Raw genomic sequence first — 26,709 nt, forward strand, 5'->3', positions numbered from 1 at the left:
AGGTCTTCTGTTACATAGCCTTTTGGTGGCATGGAGTTGCCTGATTGGATATTTTGTATTTGCTCATGAATCACATGAACTTCTGGGATGGTAGACAATAATTGTTGCCTCTTCTCATTGCTCAGAAGATGGGGAGATCATTTTCTCTTTTGCTTGTATTTCCTAGTTTTTCCTCTGCCTCGGATAATTATTGCTGATACCTGTAATTATATTTTAAGCCTTTGGGGACACAGTTTGCATGGAGGATGCTATTCTACAATCAAGTTTCATTACATGATGTTTAAAAAAAAAGTTGGCTAATAGAGGAAATATTTTTAGAATACCAGTTAATACACAAGCGGGCTGATTCTAATTCAATTACCGTGGGGTAAACACTGCTGAGTCAACACAGTCAGTTGAATTTACATTGGAGTAACTTAAACCAGAATCTGTCCCAAGAAGTAACCATATGGTCTCTGACTGGAAACTGTGTCAGAGGTAATAAAGGTAATAAGGTAATAATTGGAGATATACCAATCTCCTAGAACTGGAAGGGACCTTGAAAGGTCATCGAGTCCAGCCCCCTGCCTTCACTAGCAGGACCAATTTTTGCCCCATATCCCTAAGTGGCCCCCTCAAGGATTGAACTCACAACCCTGGGTTTAGCAGGCCAATGCTCAAACCACTGAGCTATCCCTCCCCCCAAAGTATGCAAGGGAAACTGTGTTATGGCCAAATCTTGCTGAAAGGAGTTTGGCCATGTTTCAAATAAAAGGCATATTAGAAAGGAATTAAGTTTTGAAAAAAGAAAGGAAAGGAAAAAAGGGTAACTTACTCTTGGGGTACTAGACAAACTCTGAACAACAAAAACAACAGGATTTCCTGCATTCTTGATAGCTTCCACTGCTTCCTCGTGCGTGGCATTTTGTAAGTCTACTCCAGACACCTAATAAATGAAGTGTATCTTCATTATTAGACAATCTGTCTTTTTCATAAATTACAAGAGATTTACATGCATTTATTGACAGTGAAGCTTAGCACATCAGAGGAAGTCACAAAAACACTACATAAATTATATTTCTTCGGCACTTTGAGGAACAAGCAGGGCAGAGGTATAGTATTCAGGTGCTCACAATTAAAGGCACATGCTATATTTTACCAAAGACTCTACTTTCAGATAAAATCAGAGAATGCTTGGTATCACCCAAATCCTCAATTTACCTAAGCATATGCTAGTTATGTTTTGAAGCAACTCTCAAAGCACATCACTTCTGGAAGGCAGCAGACAAAAAGGACAGTGTTTTCTGACAGCGGACCATCATAAGTGGAAGTACTCATTCTGGGGGATCTCATGGGATACACAAACCCCACAGAAGGCAAGAAGGGGTTAAAGGGCAGCACTGGGCTCAGGCACCACTGCAGAGGGACCGAGCCTGCAGAGAGGTGGACAGACCTCTCATCCTCAGCTCCCAGAAAGGAGCACAGCAGAGAGTCAAGTTACCTTTGTTTGCCTGCAATCTCAGGGCGATAGGACAGACGGCCAGGATCCTGACAGGAAAGAGGAGCTGGTTCCGCTCTTTATTCCTGTTAATTTAGTTGCATTTCCTTTATTGCTTTGGAGGACTGGAACTAAGAGTTTAACCCTGGGACTGGGCCCATACTGCATTGAGAATATGAGTTCCCTGAGGAGATGGCAAGTAGCCCAGTGAAGAAGCAACAGATCTGACCAGACAGACCTTAACTGCTTGTTACAAGGGTCCCTGGACTGGAACCCTGAGCAGAGGGAGGGACAGGGCTCCTCTAGAGCCTCACTGAGCCCTGGTCTACACTAAGGTCGGGGGTCGAACTAGGGTACGTGAATTCAGCTACGTGAATAACGTAGCTGAATTCGAACTACCCTAGTTCGACTCACTTACCCGTCCAGACGCCGCGGAAGCGAACTCCGCGGCTCCAAGGTCGACTCCGGCAACTCCTCCTGCCGCGGTGGAGTACCGGAGTTCGAACTAGCGCTTCCGGGGTTCGAACTATCGCGTCTAGATCAGACGCGATAGTTCGAACTCCGAGCAGTCGAACTTGCCGCGTCGACCCAGCAGGTAAGTGTAAACGTGGCCTGGGAAGATTAGTGGGAAGTCCTCAGACAGAGGACCGGGAGGATTTCTGGGCCTGGATATGGACTGTCAATCTATTGTGAGGTCCTGGGACTCTCGGGAGACAACAGTGGTTTACCCAGAAAGGGGTGAGGCAAAAAATGACCTGGCCAGAGGGCCAAGGAAAAAGGGGACCATCAGCAGTCCTGGTTAGCAAGCCTACAGAGAAAAAGCTCCACAATGCTCCACTTAGCTACAAAGCAGCGTATCAGACCTAGTGAATCAGATTGTCACAGCAGTTTCAAGAGAGAGTGAAGAACCACAACATGGTATCCAACAAATTGCAACATGGTGTCCAGTGATAATGGCACCTGTGAAAATTACTCTCCCCTCTCAAAGAATGAGGCAAGTGCTAACATGAGGGACTGCACAAGTAATATATAACTAGCTTGTACACTGAATACCCTCTAAAAATGCCACAAAACTTTGCATGAAGAATGAACCACTCAAATCATGCTACTATTCCACAATAACTTGCATTCTTCAATTGAATGGCTCATGAAAAATGGTGAGAAAAGCAGGATTTCTATTTGTTTTATTTCATAAAACACCACTTTTAAAATCAGTGACTATTTAACTTCTCTGAAATAGTACAATAGGATGTTAGCAGAAGCAATTGATAGTCAAGACCTTTTTAAAAGAGATAGAACAATGCACGCTGAGTAAAATCAAATTCACAATATAGTCAATGCTTAATTCCACTTTTTTTTCTAGACAGCTCTCTGAAGCTACGCTCTCTTTTTAAAGCATGAAAAGGAAATTTATCTGCATTTACCTCAAGTATTTTATCCCCAGTTTTTAGGGCTTTTGTTCTTCCAGCTGGGCTGTCTTCCAAGACTTGTTTGATAAAGATACCTTTAAGTTCCTCTCCATTCTTTAGGCGCTTTATAATAGTTTGTCCACCAACAATACTGATTCCAAGAGACATGTGAGGCTCTCTGAAGATTTCAACACTGTAAAATGCAAACAGTACCATATAATTTTATAAATTAACAGATTTAAATATATAATATTTAATATTCCAAAAAACTATAACAGAGTTTTTCAGGTTTCATCAATTTACTAGCAATAATCTTTAAAAGAAGCACCTGTTGCTAGTCCAGGTGACCTCATCAGTGAAATCTCATCAGTGAACAAATATAAAACTCAACAAAACTCTGCCACCAAACCAACTTGCTTCCCCTCCTACAACCTTTCCCTTCAGAGAAAGTCTAAAAAATAGGTACCGAGATAAACACAGTTGAGTTCTATCACTCAAAGCAAATTCTAGAGTGGTGGGTTCCTACTGAGAACAGCTTGAACCAACCTGGCGATACTAATTTGTTAATATTAAGTGTTTCAATACGGAACACGTCAATTGATATTCAGGTTGCTGAACATACTAGCGAGAGGTCAAAAAGGATTCCTGAAAATATCTTAAAGTTGTTTGCCATGTATCAGAGGTCATATATATGAGGCTCCTACTTGTGCTGAAGTTTTAGATTTGTATTATGCCTAACCCTGAATCACACCTTTTTACTTGACCTTTGTACTGCAGGCAGCCAATGTGTTAAAGAAGGTACAAAAATGAAGCTAAAGTAACCAATTCTTTCTGTAAGAGAAAACTCCTCTGATCAAATGGCATATAAATTTATCTGGACAGCAGTTACCCTTCTCAAGGTAAATATTAAAGTATTCACAATTTCCACCGTATTTTAATGTCAGAAATAAAATAAACTGTTCTAATAATAATAAAACTGTTGTCATGCAACAACATTATGCAAATAGTTCAGAATTACACAATACTGTCAATTGTATTTTAAATTGCTTTATCTCTGTTCCCCCACTCCCTCTTCAAACTTGTCTCTCAAAACAAAGTCAAATAACTTTGACAAGGCCTCCTTAACTGGCAGATGGCCTTTGTTTTGTGAAATATATATAAGATACACAGACTGGAAAGAGAGATATCAAAGGAATTATTTCACTTTGCTATCTAGTATGTAAATTAGAAATATTTGTAGGTAGCTTGAAATTCAAACACTATTGGAACAAATTTTGGGTTAATTCAGAGTTATGCCACTAAGATTAGCAGAGTAACCCATGTACCTGACAGCAGAATTCTGATGTGTAACATTTCAAACCAGTAGCGAAGAGGTGAACGAGAACGTTCAGCTCAACTGCAACACAAAGCTGGCAGCTTTCTAAAATTAGTCGTATACACAGAATATATAAACCTTCTCCACTGAACATCTGTTAGCGTTTACAGTATTTAATAAAGCCCAGAGCATCTAACTACCTTAACACTATTCTAGAGCACTCTAAAATAAAACACCATGAAAACAGTCACACATGTGTAAGAAAAGTCTACAGTAAGGAGTGTAATAACTCCTGGAGCCCCCAAGGCTTCAAATGTTTCCTAAGCAAAAAGAAATAATGTAATTATATCAACGTACATTCGGGATGGTCCCCAATGACTGAAGTTTGGAGTTTCTTCTCCTTCTCCTTCTTCTCGTTCAGGTAATTCACTAATTGGGTAACGAAAAAAAAACATGTTCCATGCCACACATACTCACACAGGCGTTGACACTTCTGCCATAGCACATAATACATTCTAGCAGATTCATGTTTACATAAAAAATGCTATACAGGAGACTAGATACCCATACTTTAAAAATATATATATATTAAGGGTCAAACACAGTTAATGTTGCAACATAAGCAGATAAGATGGGGGAAAAGCAAATTTAAAAACTTTTATGTATTAAACTTGTGTATCTTATTACTGGTTCTACAGGTCTCTCTAGGCAATAAACATTTGCTAATATGCCATAAATGACATTAATTGTGACTACAAGCCACAAAAGGCAGTCTAGTCTACTGGCAAGTCAAACTCTTCCTAAAGCCAAATGAGAGGTAATGTGAGCAGATCCTGAGCATGCCATTCTATCCCCGAGAGCAGGATGTTAATTATATTGCTATACCACATGTGATTCATCTATTCAAAGAATAGCCCAGGCTTCCCCAACAGGAGACTTCACTTGCGTGTCCCCACTATAAAGCAGCCCTGGTAGGTGCTCTCTCAGAACGAGAGCCCTCTCCACACATTCTCTGCAGGCGCAGAGGGCCCAAACTACCACAGTTACACTACAAAAGGGGAGCAGAATGGTGAAAGGTGGAGCAAAGACTCCACATGACCACATGCATTGCAGCAGATTTCATTGCGACACCTCAGAGGGAAGGTTAGAGGCAGGTCAGAGAAAAGCTGAAGACATGGCCAATAGGTCTGATGAGACAGATCCACTGGCCAAAACCTCTACCAAGGAGAAGTTCAGGGGATGTAGCCAAAGTGATACAGTTCTGTTAGTGCTCTGCAGCCTGGGTGGTGAGTTCAGGCCATTTGGTTACTGCAGAGATCAGCTGCAAAATTCAGTTTATTCTAGCTTGTGCAGGGGTCAAAGATTTGACTTCTATGGATTAAAGTTACATTTAGTTCATCAAAACTTTCTGCTCCACTAATCAGCTAACTTAAAGCAAGAGGAAAATAGAAAAGAACTAAGTGTAAATCATGTACTTCCTCCATACCTGGACAACACTGCTGCAGGCTGAGCAGGAGTGACAGCTCTCCCAGTTTCCTGGTTCCTGGAAAGAATGTAATCCTCCATCTTTTGTTCATCCCTTTCAGCTGCTTCAAGGTCAACTAACCTACGTCTTTTTGAGTCGTTCTGAAGCCTCGTACCTGAATGGTAAAATGGCTAGATGAAAATGTCTCTATATCTATTGTCCTTTTGACTATTAACAGTGTCTAGAAACTACTATACTTGGCAGCATACCTCTCAACCAACTGAGGCCCAAATGTGAGATGTAATGGGTGACTTGAATCATAGAAATGTAGGGCTAGAAGGGACCTGGAGAGACCATCAAATCCAGCCTTCCAGCATTTAGGCAGGACCAAGTAAACCTGCAACATCCCTGATGGGTGTTTTTCTAACCTGTTCTTAAAACCCTCCAATGATGGGAATTCCACAACCTCCCTTGGAAGCCTCTTCCAGAGTTTAATTATAGTTCAAAAGGGTTTCCTAATATCTAACCTAATCTCCCTTGATGCAGATTAAGCCCATTACTTCTTCTCCTACCTTCAGTGGACATAGAGAACAACTGATCACTATTCTCTGTATAATAGCCCTTAGCATATTTGAAAGCTATTATCAGGTCCCACTTCAATCTTCTTTCCTCAAGGCTAAACATGCCTAGTTATTTTAACCTTTCTTCACCGGTCAGGTTTTGTAAACCTTTTACCCCCCCTTTTTAAAAAAAAACATCAAAAAAAAAACTCTCGTCTTGACTCTTTCCAATTTATTCACAACTTTCCAAAAGTATGGCACCCAAAATTGGACACAGAATTCCAGCTGCTGGAAGCGGCGCAGGGCCAAGGGACGTACTGGCCGCTGCTTCCAGCAGCTCCCATTGGCCTGGCGCTGGGAGCCGCGATTGGCTGAACCTGCAGACGCGGCAGGTAAACAAACCGGTCCAGCCCACTAGGAGCTTTCCCTGCACAAGCGGCAGAACAAGTTTGGGAACCACTGCCCTAGACGCATACAAACTGGGAATTAAATAATTTGTTCCAGTATTTTTCCAGGTATCCAAGTTAGGCTGACTGGTCTATAACAACTCCCTGGGTCCTCTTTATTCCATTTTTAAAGACCAATACTATCTTTGCTCTTCTTCAGACCTCTGGGACCTCACTTCTCCTCCTGGAGTTCTCAAAGATAACTGCTAACGGTTGAAAGATTGCTTCAGATATTTCCTTAAGTACCTTGAATTTCATCAGGCCTGCTGACTTGAATACATTAACTTATCTAAATATTCTTTAACTACGACTCATAAAGAAGGGACACAGAACAACCATTCATGAAGAAAACTTAAAATGCTGCTGGGGACTCACTCCTGCTGCATAAATAATATAATCTCAGTTCAGCAATTCTGCATTTCTGGTGTAAATAATTTTCACAGACAACAGAGAATGCTAGAGGACTGAAATGAAATATGCTCCTTGTAATATGATACATTGAGAAGTGTGCTTAGAAATAGCAAATACAGGCCTCCATCCTACAAAGAGAACTGTGCAGACAGATGCCTGTGCCTGCCTGGAATCCCACTGAAATCAAGGGAGATGTCATTCATTTTTCATTCCATAGGCTCGGTGTAAGAGCAAGAGTCTGTCCACACAGTTCTCTCTGCTGGAAAGAGAGGGTGGCATAACAAAACCAAACATCAATCTCCCTCACCCAGCCACTGAGTGTTTTCCCAGACTGACCAATAAATTACTTCCACTGATAGTAGACAGAGCAGTATTTTACCATCAATTTAAAGAAAATCATGATTTTGGCCTCGCAAAGACATCACAAATCATGGAATAGTAGTGAAAATAATTAAATGTCACCAGCCCAGACCCAAAGATTAAATTATTAAGAAAATGCTATTTAAATGCTTTTTTTTAGGGAGCACCTTGAGCTTTTCAGGGTGTTCACTACTACCCTTGTCCTGACATGGTGGCATAATGGAAACTGCCTGTAAAACATTAAGTCCTGCCAGCGGTGTCCATCACATTGTTATAATTTACCCTTCTGTTCATTCATCATCTACAGAGAGCACCAACTGGTCCCTGATTAGGAAACTCCACCCATATAGGGAATCACAGGACTGGAAGAGACCTCTTGAGGGCATCTAGTCCAGACCCCTGTACTCATGGCAGGACTTAGTATTATCTAGACCATCCTTGACAGGTGTTTATCTAATCTGCTCTTAAAAAGCTCCAATGATGGAGATTCCACAATCTCCCTAGGCAATTTATTCCAGTGCTTAACCACCCTGACAGTTAGGAAGTTTTTCCTAATGTCCAATTTAAACCGCCCTTGCTACAATTTAAGCCCATTGCTTCTTGTCCTATCCTCATTGGTTAAGGAGAACATTTTTTTCTCCTTCCTCCTTGTAATAATCTTTCATGTACTTGAAAACTGCTATGTCCCCTCTTAGGCTTCTCTTCTTCAGACTAAATAAACCCAATTTTTTCAAACTTACCTTATAGGTCATGTTTTCTGGACCTTTAATCCCAAAATGATGATTTTTTTTTGCATCAGTGTACTGTTCACTCACATTTAGTTTGTGATCCATTATGACCCCAGTATTCCTTCCCAGACAATCATTTCCCATTTTGTATGTGTGCAACTGACTGTTCCTTCCTAAGTGGAGTACTTTGCATTTGTCCTTATTGAAATTCATCCTATTTACTTCAGACCATTTTTCCAGTTTGCCCAGATCATTTTGAATTTTAATCCTGTCCTCCAAAGCATTCGCAACTCCTGCCAGCTTGGTGTTGTTCACAAACTTGAGAAGTGTATTCTCCATGCCAGGGGTTCTCAAACTTCATTGCACCACAACCCCCATCTGACAACAAAATTACTTTATGACCCCGGGGGCGGGGGGGAGAAAGAGGGTGCTCTGCCCAGACCCAACTGCCCCAGGGAAGGGGCGTGGGGCAGAGCCCAAGCCCCGTCACCCTGGGTGGGGATGGAACTCAGACTTCAGCTTGAGCTCTGGGTCTCAGCAAGTTTAATGATGGCCCTGGCAACCCCATTAAAATGAGGTTGGGACCCACTCTGGGGTCCCAATCCACTGTTTGAGAGCCGCAGCTCTATGCCATTATCTAAATCATTGATGAAGATATTGAACAGAACCGGATGCCGAACTCATCCCTGTGGGACCCACTCAACATGCCATTCCAGCTTGACTATAAACTGATAACTACTCTCTGGGAACAGTTTTCGAACCAGTTATGCACCCACCTTACAGTAGCTCCATCTAGGTTGTGTTTGTTTATGAGAAGGTCATGCGAGACAGTATCTGAAGCCTTACTAAAGTCAATATATACCACATCTACCACTCCCCGCCCATCCACAGGGCTTGTTACCCTGTCAAAAAACGTTATCAGGTTGGTTTGACATGATTTGTTCTTGACAAATCCATGTTGACTGTTACTTATCACTTTATTATCTTCTAGGTGTTTGCAAATTGATTGCTTAATTATTTGCTCCATTATTTTTCCAGGTACTGAAGTTAAGCTGACTGGACTGTAATTATCCGGGTTGTCCTTATTTCCCTTTTTTACATATGGGCACTATGTTTGCCCTTTTCCGGTCCTCTGGAATCTCTCCCATCTTCCATGACTTTTCAAAGATAATTGCTAATAGCTCAGATAACTCCTCAGTCAGCTCCTTCAGTACTCTAGAATGTATTTCATCAGGTCCTGGTGACTTGAAGACATCTAACTCATCTAAGTAAGTTTTAACTTGTTCTTTCCCTATTTTAGCCTCTGATCCTATCTCATTTTCACTGGCATTCGCTATGTTAGACATCAAATAGCTACTAACCTTTTTTTTCTTTTTTTGTTCCATTTTTAAAGACCAATACTATCTCTGCCATTTCCACATTTTCTGTTATTGTCTTCCCCCTCTCATTGAGTAATCAGCCTACCTTGTCCTTGGTCTTCCTCTTGCTTCTAATGTATTTGTAGAATACTTTCTTGTTACCCTTTATGTTCCTAGATAGTTCAATCTCATTTTGTGCCTTGCCTTTCTAATTTTGTCCTAACATACTTGTGTTGTTTGTTTATATTCATCCTTTGTAACTTGACCTAGTTTCCACTTTTGTAGGACTCTTTTTTTGAGTTTCAGATCATTGAAGGTCTCCTGATTAAGCCAGGGTGGTCTCAGGCCCTACTTCCTATCTTTCCTATGCTCTTGGACCCTTAATAATGTCTCTTTGAAAAACTACCAACTCTCTTGAACTGTTTTTCCCCTTAGACTTGCTTCCCATGGTATGTTACCTACCAACTCCCTGAGTTGGCTAAAGCCTGCCTTCTTAAAATCCATTATCTTTATTGTGCTGTTTTCCCTCCTACCATTCTTTAGAAATATGAACGCTACCATTTCATGATCACTTTCACCTAAGCTGCCTTCCACTTTCAAATTCTCAACCAGTTCCCCCCAAACTTGCTCCCCTGGACAAGGTCAGATTTGCAGACCAGAGCATTTGAGGACACTCCAGAAGTCTGAGGATCAACGGATGCCCATCTAGACCTACATTCAGAAGATAAGAGAAACCAAAGGGAACATGTAGGCTAGGCAGGGTGGTGATCACATCATGAGCTGCAGCTTTCTGAGCGGGGTACTTGCTGCAGAACTGGTGAACTTTGCATTGTGTGTGTTACATACAGGTCCACTGTTGGCATGCCCCAATGACTGGAGATCAGGTGGACGATGTCCTCCTTCAGGGACCATTCTCCAGGGAACATCTTGGATCTACTATACCAGCCAGCTTTAAAGTTTGGGGCTCAAACTGAGAGCAAGGTCTACTCTGTCCATCCAGACATTGTGAGTGTAAGATTGCACAAATATGATAGACAGCAGCCCATCATAAATTGTTAATGACTCTTATTGATTCCAATATTGCCGAATATAGGTTAACTCAAAAAAATTTACTTGCAGTAAAATTTGCTTCATTTGAGGTTTTACCATCACTTTTTTAAAAAAAGTATTACTTTCTTAAAAAAAAAAGTAGTAGTGAAGGTCCTTCACAACCAACAACGGAAACTGATTTAGGGCCCAATCCTGCAAACACTTAACTATATGTAGTTCCAATGGAGTCCTTACTATATAGGGGAAACTGACAACACAAGAGCCAAATGCACACAGCAGACATACTAAAAACAACAATTGAGAAACATGGCATTATTTTCTCTGTTCGCTTTCAGCTACAGTCACTAAGTGTTACTAGAACAATAAGTAGGTAAATACTTTTAGAGAGACATATGGGATTTTGAAGTTGAGGAGGTCCTTTTTAAGGAAGGCATCAAAGCCAGACTATCATCTTAAGTGAGTATGATTCATGCTGTGGATACTAACTCGTTTGAAAGATATGAACAAAACTGTATTGCAAAATGAAAATGCATTTTAAAAAAAAAAGGCCTTTTACTAACCTAAATCCAGTTTGCTTTTTGCTACTGACTCAGTCATTTCAATATCATCAAATATGGCTGTTTGGCAGTTGTTCTCCACTGTGGCTTCATACTTCATGGGGGAGAAAAGAGAAGTTTATTTTTTAACAGCATTGGCATTGCCCCATATAGCAGTATTTGACATACACATTGATTTTACAGCAAACATTTGCATTTTCGTAACTTGCTTTAATTTTTTTTGGATAATTATGAAATTAATTGCTCATTTAGGCAACATCAGTGAGTGTGAACAATGTCAGATGTGATTAAAATATAAAATGAACTTCATACTCTCTACCTGTTTTGCAACCCAGAGAGGAAACAAGGGGTTTTTCACCTGACACTTATGTGGAATAATAACAGTTTTAGATCAATAGCACATTCACCAGAAGCTGCATTTTGGCATCTTCATATAGAGAGCACAGGACTACAAGAGATGAAAGACCTAACCTTCTATTCCCCGCTAAAACCTCTGTGGCCCTAAACAAGTCACTTAACATTTCTGCCTCAATTTCTTCATCTGGAAACTGAGGGTAAAATTGATTTGCATTGGCAAAGTAGGTGCACAGAAAACCAGTTTAATCACTTTCTTTTCTGGGGGATGCAGGAATAGAAAGCAAACTCAGAGGGGAAAGAATTTCTCAGAGTATTAGAGGATGCAAAATTTTCATTCACACATTGTGCCTTATGCTGTCTCCCTCCCTCCCCATCCAGTATTATCTGTGTCACAATCTCTTTCCCTTCTTCATTTCCTGTTGTACTGCTCCACTCAGTGTCTTACAGACCAGCTGCCCTCAGTGGAACTGACAAACATCCAGATCTCTAAGGCTTGTCTTCATTGCCGCATTAGCTCAAGTTAGCCATTCAGTTTCTTCTCTCAAGCTAGAGTAGCTGAAGTAACAGCGGTTCCACTGCAAACTAATTGAGCCAAACAGAGGGATTGGATTAGCAGCACACAGTAGTTGAGTCCCCACTGCTCTACTAGCTCCAGCATCAGCAGTACGTGAGCCTCAACCCATGCCCCCGACAGGCTGGCTAGCTTGAATTTAAAGCACCACTGAACTCGAGCTCGAGATGTGTGTGCATGAACAGCAGCTGGGTTAGGGGCAACACTCGAGTTATAGCTTGAGCTAACAATGCAGCACAGGCAACCCTCAAGACATTCTGCACTGCTGCGATAAGAGATCAGGATGACAGTCAGTTTCACTGACGTGCTGCAGCACTGCAGAGAAACCAGAGACAGAAGTTAGAAAATTGCAAGGAGAGCTTTGAATCTCCCTGTGCTCCAGTAAGAGATGATGGAAGACACACCTGCCAAGTTATATCAAAGATGCAGATAGAAGGGTCACCAAAGGGAGCCATCATTAGTTCTGCAGCGTTAACAACGTAGCAAATTATTTGCCAAATGGCGATCAAAATTCAGCAAGGAAATACATTTTGGTTTTGGGATTTTAAGAATGTGTTATGTGCAAGAGAATAATGTCCATTGGTATCTACTCGATGTACTGAGAGATCTTGTCTAAATTATGTCAAAATCCACCTAACCATAAAAAACAAGAGTATAAAAATCATGATAGAAAACAGGTCCAAATCCTGCATCAGTATCTGCTAGCTGGTCTCCTACCAACTTCACTAGGACTCTGTACAGTTACAAGGGAGCCATACTAGCTGATCCTGATGAAGGATTGAAACCCAGGGTAACATTTCTTACCGTTTCTTCATCATCATACAGGTAACGTGGAGACTGCTTAGCATTTGTGCTAATAAGGGATCTTAAATCTGGTGTTTTAGTTGGCTCAAGTTGCTTCGCCCAATCTCCAATAGAAACCAGGTTCTCCCCAGCAGGTGGAGATGTGTCCTTTAGATGTGATGAGGCATATGTAAAATAATCTGGGTCCACATCATACTCTTCATCCACTAACATTTCCCGCTCTTCACCCATTTCCTCTATTTTAGCCTTAAGGAATTCATGCATTTCCCAGGACTCCTTATGTTCTGTTTCATTCTGAGCTAGCTGAAATGGCCTCCCCAAATCCAGAAGTGGTTCATCGACAAGTTCTTCTTGAAAGAATGTTTCATCTCTAAAACCCTGCATAAAACATTACAGAGTATAGATTTGACATCATGTTTCCTGCAAGCTCTCTTACAGTTGTGTTTTAGGTCAGGCACATTTTAAAATTACAACCACCATTCCGTTTTTTAAATGAAGATCCGTTAGCTTTTAGTAGAAGCAGCTAAAGTGGAACTTTGAAACTTGCCCTGATTTACCATTTTTATGAATACAGACATGCCTTTTTAAAAACAATAAAGAAATGAAAGTTGGGAGCTGCTCAGCTATTCCTGGAGCTATAGGAAAAAGCAAGTCTGGGTGGAAGCTGGGGAATGGGAATTGTTAGACAGTATTTTTTTAAGAGCTACAGGGAAAAGCCTAAATAAATCTAAAAAAAAATTCTGAGGATTTATCTGCCATCTCACTATGCAAACATGTACATTATGCCCATCATCGTCAGTTTAAACAGTAAGGCATCCCTTGCTTATTCCACACAATCCTTTAATTAAAAGGTCAACATCTCACCCTCCAGAGTCAGATCAATCCACTTATCTCACAGCTGAAATACTAATCCAAGAAAGGGTGCCTGCCATTACCCTTTTTAGAGCTGCTTCTTTGAAGGGTGCCAACTTGTCAATAGTGATTAGGCAAATTGGTGGGCTGAGGCAATAACTAACACTGGTGAGTGACAGACCAGTTTTGGTGGGTTTAAAAAAAAACAAAAACAAACAAAAAAACCCAAACTATTTTACACACACTAGGTTCATTATAAGCAGTGACAGATAAAGAAGTGTTACAGGAGAATTTGATACTCTAGGGCCAGATTCCAATACCTTTACTGCTATTAAGTTGTATGTTACTCCATGAGAAGCCCACTGAAGTCAAAATATGAAGATGCTTCTGTATCAAAGTGAAGGTATCAAACTCCAGTCCCTCGTGTCCCTGAAGTCTGTGGCAGAGCTGGGACTCCCAGATCCTAGGCTAGCACCCCAACCCTAGGACAACAAACTGCCTTTTTCTAAAGAAATCCTGCTTACACACCATTCTTTTTTTCTTGAATCAACGATTGTTATTAGCAGTAGATCTAACATTCTTACTTCATTAGCAGTAGATCGAACATTCTTACTTCATATCACCTTTCATATTCATGGTAAGACAATGCGTCTTAATGTAACGGGTTAGAAAATAAGGTAGGCAAGGTGTCACATACATATTCAGCATTAGCTCACAAAAAGCCTTGAATTTTGGAATTTGTTTTAGAGAGGGATTGTTTACCAGAATACAAGGCTCATCCCAGACTCATGTTTTCCCACCAGACAGAATGAACCTTGGATTGACATTTCTTCTGAAGGACACTTGTTTTTGGGGAGGTGAGAGGGAGCTTTTAGAACCTCATTTCCTTCTTAACTATTTTAAATAGACCGAAACAGCAGTCAAATACCTGTGGTGCCTCAAGCATTATTGATGAAGGAATATCATTGATTGGTGCGGGAGATGCAGAGTTGTCTTCAATGGTGCTGGGATCCACAATGCAAAAGTTCTCCTCCCCTTTGCTTTCTCCCTATAAAAGGCAGTTGAAACATACAACAGCATTAAAAACACTGTCAGGAAAGCAAAAAAGCCCCAAATTCTTAAAATAAATAAAAAGGTGGGGCTGTTGGGGAGAGGGAGGAAATGACCGTGGAGAAGGAGAGAATGAGAAAGGGGAAGGAGAATAGAATTTGTTTTACTATAAATTGAAAAGATAAAAAGATGAGTTTACATAAAAGATAAAGTAAAAAAGTAGGGCTGTCAAGCAATTAAAAATTATAATTAAAAAATAATTGTGATTAATCGCCTGATTAATCACACTGTTAAACAATAATAGAATACCATTTATTTAAATATTTGTGGATGTTTTCTACATTTTCAAATATATTGATTTCAATTACAACACAGAATACAAAGTGTACAGTGCTCACTTTATATTTTATTACAAATACTTGCACTGTCAATAACAAAAGAAATAGCATTTTTTAATTAACCTCATATGAAAACTGTAGAGCGATCTGTTTATCATGAAAGTTGAACTTACAAATGTAGAATTATGTACAAAAAATAACTGCACTCAAAAATAAAACAATGTAAAACTTTAGTGCCCACAAGTCCACTCAGTCCTATTTCTTGTTCAGACAAATAAGTTTGTTTACATTTTCAGGAGGTAACGCTGCCGGCTTCTTGTTTACAATGTCACCCGAAAGTGAGAACAGGCATTCACATCAAACTTGTTTGTCTTAGTGATTGGCTGAACAAGAAGTAGGACTGAGTGGATTTGTAGGCTTAAAGTTTTACATTGTTTTGGTTTTGAGTGCAGTTATGTAAGAAAAAAAATCTGTTTGTAAATTGCACTTTCACAATAAAGAGGTTGCACTACAGTACTTGTATGAGGTGAAATGAAAAACACTACATCTTGTTTGTCATTTTTACAAGTGCAAATATTTGTAATAAAAATGATAATATAAAGTGAACAATGTACACTTTGTATTCTGTGTTGTAACTGAAATCAATATATTTGAAATGTAGAAAAACATCCAAAATATTTAATACATTTCAATTGGTATTCCATTGTTTAACAGTGCAATTGAAAATGTGATTAGTCAACAGCCCTAAAAAGAGACAAAGGGGAAAGAAGCTAAATAAGGATATGGGCAAATATATACTATTTTTTTTTAAAGGAAACAATCCAAAAGTCTTGTTACATTCCTCTTTCAGTGCTTCTTTGTTTGTTTATACTGCAAGCACTTCATGGCCTCGGATCTTATTATATGGCACTACACAAATAAACTTAATTAATGAACAATGAAGCAGTGTTCTCAAGTCTGCTGTATGGTCCCAAATCCAAAAAGTATCCCTATTCAGGACAGTACTTATGTTCTTGACTTCAAACACATGCTTAAGTCCTACTGATTGGGGCTTAAGCATATATTTCAAGTTAAGCGTTTGCTTCGGTGATGTCTTGAATAGGGACAGACTTAAACAACATGCTTTGTTGAATTGGGGACTATGCACAAGTTACATCCGTACGTGTCACTGTTGTGACAACATAGAATAAATTAAAAATCAGTCCTTACCACCAAAGGCTTGCAGATGCCAAGGCGAATAGTACCTGGGGGCACAGATTTCAACACTTCTACCGCCTCTGCTAGAGTGGCGTTGTCCAAATAGTTCTCATTTACAAAAACCAGACGGTCGCCTGGTAACAGTTCACCCCCACGTTCGGCTACTCCACCCTCTACCAGAGAGCTGATCACAATGGCCGTTCTTGTTGGATCTAGGGGATCCTGAAAAAGCAGCCCCAACAAAACCCAATAAATGCGTTGTGTTATTTATTTTGAATGTACAAACGAATAACTAATTTTATGCTGTGGGGCTATCCCATAGGTTACAAACACAAACAACAAAAGGACGGTCCATGAATATAACCACCATAACAGCCTGAAAGACAGAGAGAGGGGGAAAATGGGCACTGTAGAATGCTCAGAAGATTAACAAATCCGGGCTCTGGAGCAGGTTGATTTATGCCTTCCTAAAGCAGCTCTCTCAAGCGGAGGAGGGGATAGGCCAAGCTGCAGATGGAAAAGCAGCGCTGGCTCCTTCACAACCCCTCCAATCCCCCCTATTATGACCAAAAGCCAGACGATGTCCATGCATGTGATTTTCAAGGCTTCATGTCAACAAAAGTTACATTAAAAAAAACCCTTACAATTTACACAAGTGTTCAGGATTTAGCAGTTACATTTGCTCAGATTATTGTAATATAGGGCACTATACATTTACATGGTGCTTTACATACACAGAAAGTCACTTACAGTGCTAAAGAACAAGACATAGGACTGTTTTCAGGAGAGGATTATTAATGAAGATAAGCAACTACTTGAAAAGATGGGAAAGTTTAAAGTAGGAAAGATCACAGATTGACAGATGTTTCATGATCATTGATTCATAAACTGGTTTGAAAGTTGCTTATTCCTTTTGGGAATATTTTTCAATTGGTTTTTTTTCTGATTTATGTCTAATGTACCACTTCCATCAAATGTCTACTCATTTGAAAATCCATCCTCAGTCCAGTAAGATAAAATGAGCAAAGATTTTAATTATATACTAGCAGAAAATATACACTGCAACATACCTTTCATAATTGTTAAACAAGGCATAATTTATTTTAAGATTGTGACACACATTCGCTCTCTCTCTAGTGCTTGTAATACCCCTTATGTGTATGCATTGTGTTTATAATTACATGAGCACATACTGGTTTTCCACAGGACCCAACTCATTCAATGCACAGGATGGATGCACAAGGGGGCAGAATTAAGACTGCACGGGCCACCATAAATCTGGCACTTCTTAACTTTTGACTTTGCAACCTAAACAATGCTCCTTTCACTTTGTTTTTATTCATATATGGTTACACACACAGAAAGCACCTCGAAATAAACAATTAAATAGCTGTTTTTAAATGGGGTGGGGGCAACGTCACAAAAAATATTGTGTTGCTGAACTGCAGAGCAGGGGAAAGCTCTGCACAAAGTTCCTGGAAGGTGGCCTTCTGCATTCAAAAAGTTCTGTGGCCACTGCTCATCATCCCATACCTGCAAAATGATGCAGTCCCACCAGTCAGTGCTTGTTTCAGGGGACCAGAAATGGTGCTCAGAGTGCAGCTGCTCTGTGACTGCCAGCAGCAACTGTGAATTGTTTTCAATGGCTTGCAGCAGGGCTGCTTGCAGGACATCACTATGTTCCACGCAGTGGGCCCTACTTCGGCTCTGGAAATACTGCAGAAGGTGCAAGGTGTTTGAGATGCTCACAGCAAGAGTGCACAACTGAGCAGGCTCCGTGCTTCTGGGGTTATGGCGTACACACGGTGGTTTTAAAGCGCGAAAACCACTGAGTTGTTTGCTATAGATATGAGGGAGGGAGCACAGTGCATCATGGAATGCCGACGCAATGTTCCCATTCTCCCTGGTGACAATGTTTTGGTCCCATGAGACATTGCACAAACTTCCCAAAACACACCGCAGCAAGTTGCACTTTGGGATAGCTACCCACAATGCACTACTTTGCGTCCTCAATAGCAGCGCCTGTATCAATGCACACTTAGCGAGACAATGAGCATGGTATGGCCACGCACAATCGACTTGATTAATTGGGGGGCTTGAGGTCGAATTAGATAAAGTCGACTTAATTTTGTAGTGTAGACAAGCCCTTAGACTATACCAGCATAAGCACAGTTTAGTTGGTATAACTGCTTTTACACTAGGGTTTTGCTGGCACAGCTAAGTCAGGAAATTATGCTAGAAAAAGTTTCTACGGATGGTGGGGAAAAGAGAGTCTGTGTGAAGCTGGCAATTAGGACCTGGGATGTGGGGGAGACAGGTTCAAATCCTTGCTCTGCAGAGACTTTCATCCCAGATCACTGATAGATGCAAAGCAGGGACTTGAACCTGAGGTTTCCCTTGTTCCAAGCAAGCACTGTAACCACCAGCCTATAGTCCAAGTTTCTCTCTCTACTTTTGATGAAGTCTTCATCAAAACCAAAATTTTTCAGCCTTGATGAGACAGCTTTTTTCAATTAAATTTCAATTAGTTGAAAATATACCAACCAGCTCTTGTTCTGTTGCTAACATGGAAAAGGCCAGAGTCCTTGCACAATACTTTATATTGACTTTGTCAGGGTAAGATTTCAAAAGGCAGGACTATTATTATTTTGCAGAGTCTCATTTGCCCCCACTGCAAGCCAAATATCTGTCCAGATTAAACATTAGTGAATGAAACATAAAAGAAGAATTAGTATAAAAATCACCGACCCAGCAAATACAAAACAAGGGTCTCATTCTGCTCTAGATTATAATGTTTTCAAGCAGAGGGAGCTATTGCACAGGAAGAGAAGAGCAATGTAAACCACAGTGACAGTGGTGTATCAGTCAGAAATCTAAGCAGTCCTCCAGACAAGCTGAATAGTTTGTCACCAATAGCCATGCATCACAACGGGATGACCATAAGACGACTTGCCATAACAATTGCTTTCTGTGGTATGAAGCTATTAAAAAAAATAAGATTTACCCAGCAATACATAAACGGTATAATTTGGGAGGATAGTTTTGGTCTAAAATCTTTGGACTGCATTTTACTTTTCTTTTCAAAAGAAAAGAAAGTGCTTAAAGACCCTCTCTTACTAATGATTTAACTCAAAGCTAATGACAAAGACACTATGAAAGAACAATACTAGCTAAATGCTGATAGCAAATGAGTTAACGCATGTTTGTGTCTGGTAAACCATGAATAAAAATTGACTTTAGAAACCTAGCAGCATGTTGACAGCACTGACTGTTAGAGTTTTCTATGTAGTAACAGGAGCTGTGCAGACAATGGCAGTGCAAGCTTCCTCCTACTGCCCTGCTAAGGTGCCTGTGGCGCTCTGTAGTGGCCTCCTCTACATTCATACATTGATCCACGGTCTCTCTACTGCCACTAGCAACAAGAGTGTTAATCATGATGGTGAGTTTTATATCTTGAATACTTATCTTCTAGACTGAGGCTATCAACTCATTTCATATAGGCCACCATTAAAGACAGATAAGGCTGTCTTTAGTCACTACCAGCCATGTCTGGATTTCAGCTAGTGACTTCCAGGTAAGAGGTTCATTTACCTGGGAGGTAGGATGAGTGTGATAGGCTGGGGAAAACCCCAATTTAGAGTTAAAATGTTATCTTGCTAGGAGAACTAAAAACAGATTAAGCAAAATTCACCCCAGTAAAAGTCCTCTGTCTAAAACTAGACATATATATGTCTAAGGAAGCACTTCTAAAGTAAATAGTAACATTATTTATAAGCAAGCAGGAAAGCCAAATGAATAGGTCTCAAGAGGAAAATGGTGGGGAGCTTCCATTACTATCATGGGCACTGGGACAAATTTATTTCCCTAGGGATCAAACAAGACTAAAAGGATCTGGCACATTTTACCATGTTCACAGCTCAACAGACAAGAGGTGGCTGCACCTTCAAATATCCCTTTAGGAAATGGGGCCTGGTAGTTGTCTTTTTTGACCTTTGCACAAAATGGTCACAATTTACTCAGATTTAACACAAATGTGAAATATACTATGTCTAACCATAGTTTTTTCCATTCAAAACCTACAAACCTTTCCTTGAACTCAGGTGTCATGTTTGCCTTGCCATTCTCAGAGCCTCATTTGTTTTGGATTCATTTAGCAGTGCCAAGAGTCAAAAAGAGGCCACTTGAATTGCTCTCTCTGGGGGTCCTGGTTCTGAACTGCAAGAAATCTCTTAAAAAGCTGAGCTTGCAAGAATGCTGTTATAAACCCCATGAGCATATGTCAGCATAACCCCATGGGGCTATGCTGATGGAGCTCATACTTTTAATGAAGCTGAAGCAATAGTTACACATGCCAGACACTGATGGTTTTCGACTCTCAGCTACCAAGTTTCTTCATACAAGAAACGATTGTATTGGTACAGTCCTGATATTTGGGGCTTTGTCTTATATAAGCACTTATTATCCTCCACCCCCTCTCCTGATTTTTCACACTTGCTGTCTGGTCAATCTAAAAATGATACTCATTGACCGATGCCTTTATTATTTTCAAAGCCTATGAAATTTCTGTGTTAGCCAATAGAGGGCACTAAAGACCAGTGCCAGCACCCACAATAACAGAGGAGTTTTAGGTTAACAACATGCATCCCATTCTGCTGGGCTATCAGATTTTGCAGAATACTTGTTAGGCAGAGAGGATGTGCATCAAAATTCTGAATGCAACAGCCTGTTAAGTATAGATTTAATACTAACCATACCTAGTCTCACGTAGAAGGAGTATATGTGAAAATATACAACTGCAGGTGACTGACATTTACTATACACTATTATTCTCCCATAGTTTCAGAATGTATTAGCATTGACACCACTTAAAATCTGCATTAGGCTGGATCAACTTCCTTGAACATTGCAACAAACTGCCTGCTGCCCCAAAAGAACTTACCTGTTAACGTGGACCAAGAATAGTACTGCACGGTATAGTAAACAATCCCAAAAGAAACACTTTGAGACAGTTTTTCTGTACCAATTTTAAGTAATCTGAACAATTTTGCAACTGCCAATTTGTGTAGTGCAGGATTTATAAGACAGCCAAGAGAAACATGTAACAGATCAGAGGATGTTAATTAGGTTACTGTGACATTACATTTTGCATGGGATCACTTACAGTACTAATGTATATGAATTTATTTTTTTACAACCTTCATTTTGTATCTTGAATACAATAAGACTTAAAATCTCTCTCTGATATTCAAACTACAATCTTTCACCTCAACAGGTACAAAGTTAACCAAGGGCATATAATCAAGTTTAACTAGTAATAACTGGGCTAAGGCAAGAAAAATATTGAACAGAAAAGGGAAACATGATTCAACCAACATAAGCAGACAGTTTGCTCAAATTTATTCTGTCCATTAATGCTAATCTGCTTGGCCTGCAATCACCTGAAATATATTTATCAGACAGATCTCTGGTTAGTATAGGAAAACCAGCATTGTTATTAATCAAAAAAACACCCCAGGTATTCAAAATTTAAAAGAAAAAATTAAACATAATATCAGACCTAAATCTCACGCTGAATATGTCTGTCTGAAAGTATGTTGACTTCTACTTGAAAAAGCACAAAACCAAATATGTAAATTGTTTCCAAGAATTATTTTTGTGAAAGTTTTTCCATATTCATGTCATTAATTTTGCTGTTTCTTCTGCTCTGCTACATGTAACCAAAACCTTGTTTTCCCCATTGACCAAAATGTTGAGAAATTGATCAGAATGTGACTAATTTAAACCATCCCCAGCTTATTCACATCTCTCACACACAATTACACATACTGAGAAACTAACCTCATACACACGCTCTCACAAACTAAACTCCTCAGCAAAAACTGAACACTGAGCAGTAGACAGATTATAACCCTCTTTAAGCCTCAAACAAAGAACAAGCAAACCATAGATAATAGTACGGTGAGGATTAATGGGTAATTTACCTAGGGCTTGATTTTGACTATCCCAAAAACGGCCAGGGACAGGAGGAAATCCCTTTCCTCACCCCTTGGGTCAATCCCCAGCATAGCTGTATTAGAGATGCTTATATCATGGCTTCACATCCAGTGAAGAGTTCAGCCAAAGCATGGACACTATTCCTTCTGCAAGGCCTCCTCAACATGATGGCCATCAAACTAGTTAGAACTGGGGGAACAGAGGTAAGATGGACCCTGTTCAGGTGCAGGAACTTACTTTCCCCTTGGAGGAAAGAGGAGAGCAGAGGAGAAATTGTGATGGGAATCCCTTTCCCTTCCCAGTACTCTCTGGAGCTAGTGCAATGCCGGTTTAAGCCTAATGGCCCAAATGATCAAAGCCCTTTCCCTGTAGCATTGGTGTGAGGAGCGAAGTTAATTCTAAAAGCAGTTACAGCTGCCCTAACTCTACAAGATGTCTTTCAAAATTCCATCTCCTGGAAAGAGCTAATAGTTTGTTAGATCTGGCTATTTTCTACCATTGCACGCTCCACCCTGCAGTCAATCACCAGCAAACTCAAGACTCCGGAGACAACTGGACTGGAATACAAAACGTTTAAGACCTGATTCTGCAACTCCTGCTCATGATAAATTGAAGCCAATAACACTACTTACTCATGACTATTCAACACAAAAAGACCTATACCTTAGCAAGGGGGTAAACTACAGATTTATTAATATGTGAGCCTTTAACACAAACCTGAAACAGAAAAAAGGCGAGGTTGCTTTTTTTTTTTTTTTGGATGGAGGAAGGCAAAGCTTGGGAAATAAAACATGGATATTTATTGATCTGCAGTGAGGGAATAAAGCAAAAGAATTTCAGAAACTAGTTCACAGCTGGCATTAATCAAAACTTCTGTTGTGAGAAATGTCAGTAAAGAAACAGGAATTCAGAGAGAAAGAAAAACAAAACAAAACACAGAAAAAGAGGAAAGATAAATAACTGGATGGGAGGGGTAGGTGGCAGAATGGGTTTTCTGCACTAGCCCTTCACTCCTGGTGGTCTGAAATAAAATCTGTCTTCTACTGTAAGTGGAATGAACTTAATGGCCTTTACTCATTTATTCACTCAACCCACCACCAAGACTAATTACTGCTCAGAAGAGGTTCATGTGCTGGTGAAGTAAGGATGTACCATAGCTAGTTTGGACTGAGGTGCACTGCACTTTCAGTAATGCATTTGGGAAGTGGGCCTAGCTCTTGCAAAGTTCATGAGCCCCACTTGACCCACTGTTTGTTTTCTCCATTGAAAACACTAAATCACATTCCTTTGGTTTTGTGTTGTTCAAAAGAATTACTTTGTGGGGAGCCAGGTACAACCCAAACTATGACACTTTCCTTAATGAACAATTAGCTATTACTTGTTGAGGAACTAGTCTCTGAAGAGAAGCATTCCATATGGGTATGTATGAAGGATGGATGGGTTGGTTCAGGTACACTTAGACCAGGCCTAAACTTCATCCTCTTCTTTTTACAGTTTAAAAACACCATCCTGAGTTTTGGCCCCTCACTCACAATCAAACCTCGTCACACCCAGAAGTCTCTATACTCAGCTCCCTCTCACCAAGTACAATAAGCTTTCTGCCCAATTTTTCCTCCTCTGCCTGAGCCCAGTTTCTGTCTCTCTTCCAGCCACTCCTTCAAAAACACTTTTCCCAGCCACTTGCTCCCTCTGCTCTAGTCAAGTTCTATGCTAGCCTCAGGTTCTCTCCACCTTTGGTGATATATTTGTATCCTTTGCTAGGGCTCAGCAGAACTGAGATTCTGGGCTGAAGGCAGCTGCCTACTTCTAATAGCATAAACTCTTGGGCTTCCCAGGATTCGGGGAGCACATTGGATGCTGACTCAAGAAAAACTCGGACAAGATTTTTAAAACACCTAATTGGAAACCAGCAGGGTACGGTACCAACTCTCATCCACCCCCACAACTTAGATGGGCAAAGGAGAAAACTATAAACAGGTGGGGTCACAGAGGGAATGGGAGTAAAGGGGAAAATACAAATACAATAAATCAAAGCAATGGTTGCATGTATCAGCTAGAAGCCCAACATTACTGCAGACAGCCTTAGTGCAGCTGAACAGCCAGTGGTCTTATTTCCAATCACATGAATGGACTTAATCAACATTCTACATTTGAGCACGGCCCAGACTCAAACTGGGATCCTCATGATTCTTAAACAATAACTTTACTAAGTCAGCATTTCCCTGTGGGGCCCTCTGGTGCAGTTAGCAGTAACCTGCTGAGCTCTTCATTATACAGCACCCAAAAGGGTGGTAGGCGTTTTACCTAAAAAAAAACAAAACAAAAAAAACAAAAAAAGAGAAAAGCTTCCTGCCCAGAGGAATCTGCCCTATAAATAGAAAACAAGCAGTTGAACCTTGGTGAACGGGATGCAGTAAAGCAAGCAAAGATGTTTCGCTAGTTTCTAAAAAGTAAAAACTCTGCCCACTGTCGCACTCATCATTACTCAGTGGAGGAGCAGTAAATAGGAAGAATAGCACAGGGTAACAAATAATTTTAAAGATGGGCGTTAGAGGCACAAGGAATTCTAGGAAGGACTGCCATAGGATATAAGCAACAACCCTTCCCTTGCAATAGGGAGGGACTGTGGAATCTAAAGGGGACACTGGAGACAGGACAGGACAGTTCAGGGATGAGGGTCTACACGCAGCAGGCCAGGCTGAAGGAAGACTGTTGAGAATGGGAGCTTTGGTGGAGTGAAGTGGTCATGAGAAAAAGATGAGAACAGAATGGTAGTAGGAAGAACTGTAGAGACATAAAAGTGAGGACAAAGCATTTAAATATTGACGTAGAAGGCAGCAAGGAGAAGGCAGGGAAAGGATTAGAAGAGGAACCGGATATGGTCAGAATGGTAAATCTTGACTAGATTTCATGAGTTACATCTTTTGGGAGGAAAAGGAGAAGATGCTGAGGAAACCTGGAGATGTTTAACTTTCAGGTATCAGAGGGGTAGACATGTTAGTCTGGATCTGTAAAAGCAGCAAAGGAGTCCTGTGGCACCTTATAGACTAACAGACGTTTTGGAGCATGAGCTTTCGTGGGTGAATACCCACTTCATCGGATGCATGGGACACCTATCACCTCTAATGTGTCCCAACACAGATAAACATGGAAGTGGAACAGAACTTTCAGAGGTTGCTAGTTCACTGTGTCTGCTTGGGGTCATAAATGAGCTTCCAACTGGCCACTGCAGAGCCTTTCTATAACCACCAATCATTCATACAGCTTTTTCTAGTCTTTTTATGACTAATTTTTTAGAAAACACTTCGCTTTTTAACTACTGTTTAAGCTACAGTACTGACCCCCTAAATTCCCACCCTGTCCTTCAAGGTAGAAGGACTTCTACAGAAAAATGATGATTTCCTGTACATTTAAAAATAAAGACTTTCTTGCAGCAGACAAAAAATTCAAAAGGTAACCCAATCTGTATTTACTGGAGGAGGAGGGAAAGGTTTCTAACTTTTAATACTACTTGTTTATTATTTTAGTTATTTCAAGGAATCTGAATGAACAGATGTTCCAGCCTAATGCCCAAGATCTCTCCAAAAATCAGGTATTTTACCTGGAAAACAACCATGACAGTTCACAAAGCAAAATCTGCTTAAAAAACAAGAAACATAATGAGAGCCAATTCCTGGGATATGGCAGCCCCCTTTACAAATACTACTTCTTTCATATTCTTCCTTCTGTAACACATCATGGGATTCTCTCCTAACTTCTCATTCTGAGAGAAATCAGAGTTACCATTCCCTAAACTTCACCTCAGCAAAGATCCAAATCCTCTTAAGACTTCCTGCATCTCAGTTCCTCTTTAGTTTACAACAGTGAACTTTTTCTGTCTATCCCATCTGGATCTCATGCTGATATATAAAGCCTCTGATCTCTTCAAGTGGCTTCTGGACTCCTGATGCCTTTAGTACTGCTGTATTGAGGTTTGAAAGTCACTCATCACAAGTACCCTAGAAACTCCATTCATCCCCTTTTCAGTACTGAAAAGCAGTATTTAAGCAGAACTATGAGAGAATTTTCTCAATAGCTACATTCATGAACACACTGTTTAGTATTATTTTTCAAATGAAGCAGCTTAATATGATTTAAGGGATGCAGAACTTTCCCATAGAGGGAAAGATGCAAATTCTCTGTCAGACAAGATCTTCAGCACAGTTGGCATTAAGGCTTACAGTACTTTGATGTTAATAAATATGGATGGGTTGCAGAGATGGAAGAAAAGCAGCCTTCATCGGCTTTTCCAGTACCAAGCCATGGTACAATTGTTTTTTAATATAGCTGTATGACTATGCTTGCCAATAAGCCACTGGTTTCCATCACATGAACAGGTGAAAGTGTGCATCATGCGGATGTGAATATGCC

The 26,709-nt window shown here is 40.3% G+C and overlaps 1 protein-coding gene across 10 annotated transcripts in view; it reads right to left on the reverse strand.

Annotated features, from left to right (window-relative positions):
- The window catches only part of PATJ (PATJ crumbs cell polarity complex component), a 207,016-nt gene that overhangs the window by 124,499 nt on the left and 55,808 nt on the right, over positions 1–26,709 (reverse strand). For 9 of the 10 annotated variants that reach the window (XM_039485476.1, XM_039485484.1, XM_039485474.1 and 6 more), the window contains exons 18-25: positions 16,318–16,527; positions 14,649–14,768; positions 12,869–13,246; positions 11,140–11,230; positions 5,688–5,841; positions 4,559–4,630; positions 2,902–3,079; positions 815–925 (exon numbers count right to left, since the gene is read on the reverse strand). In XM_039485476.1, the coding sequence (XP_039341410.1) occupies positions 815–925; positions 2,902–3,079; positions 4,559–4,630; positions 5,688–5,841; positions 11,140–11,230; positions 12,869–13,246; positions 14,649–14,768; positions 16,318–16,527 (1,314 nt within the window). The remainder of the gene's footprint in view (positions 1–814; positions 926–2,901; positions 3,080–4,558; positions 4,631–5,687; positions 5,842–11,139; positions 11,231–12,868; positions 13,247–14,648; positions 14,769–16,317; positions 16,528–26,709) is intronic. The other variant, XM_039485479.1, reaches the window with a different exon arrangement.

Source organism: Mauremys reevesii, linkage group 8 (genome assembly GCF_016161935.1).
Source record: "Mauremys reevesii isolate NIE-2019 linkage group 8, ASM1616193v1, whole genome shotgun sequence".
NCBI lineage: Eukaryota > Metazoa > Chordata > Testudines > Geoemydidae > Mauremys > Mauremys reevesii.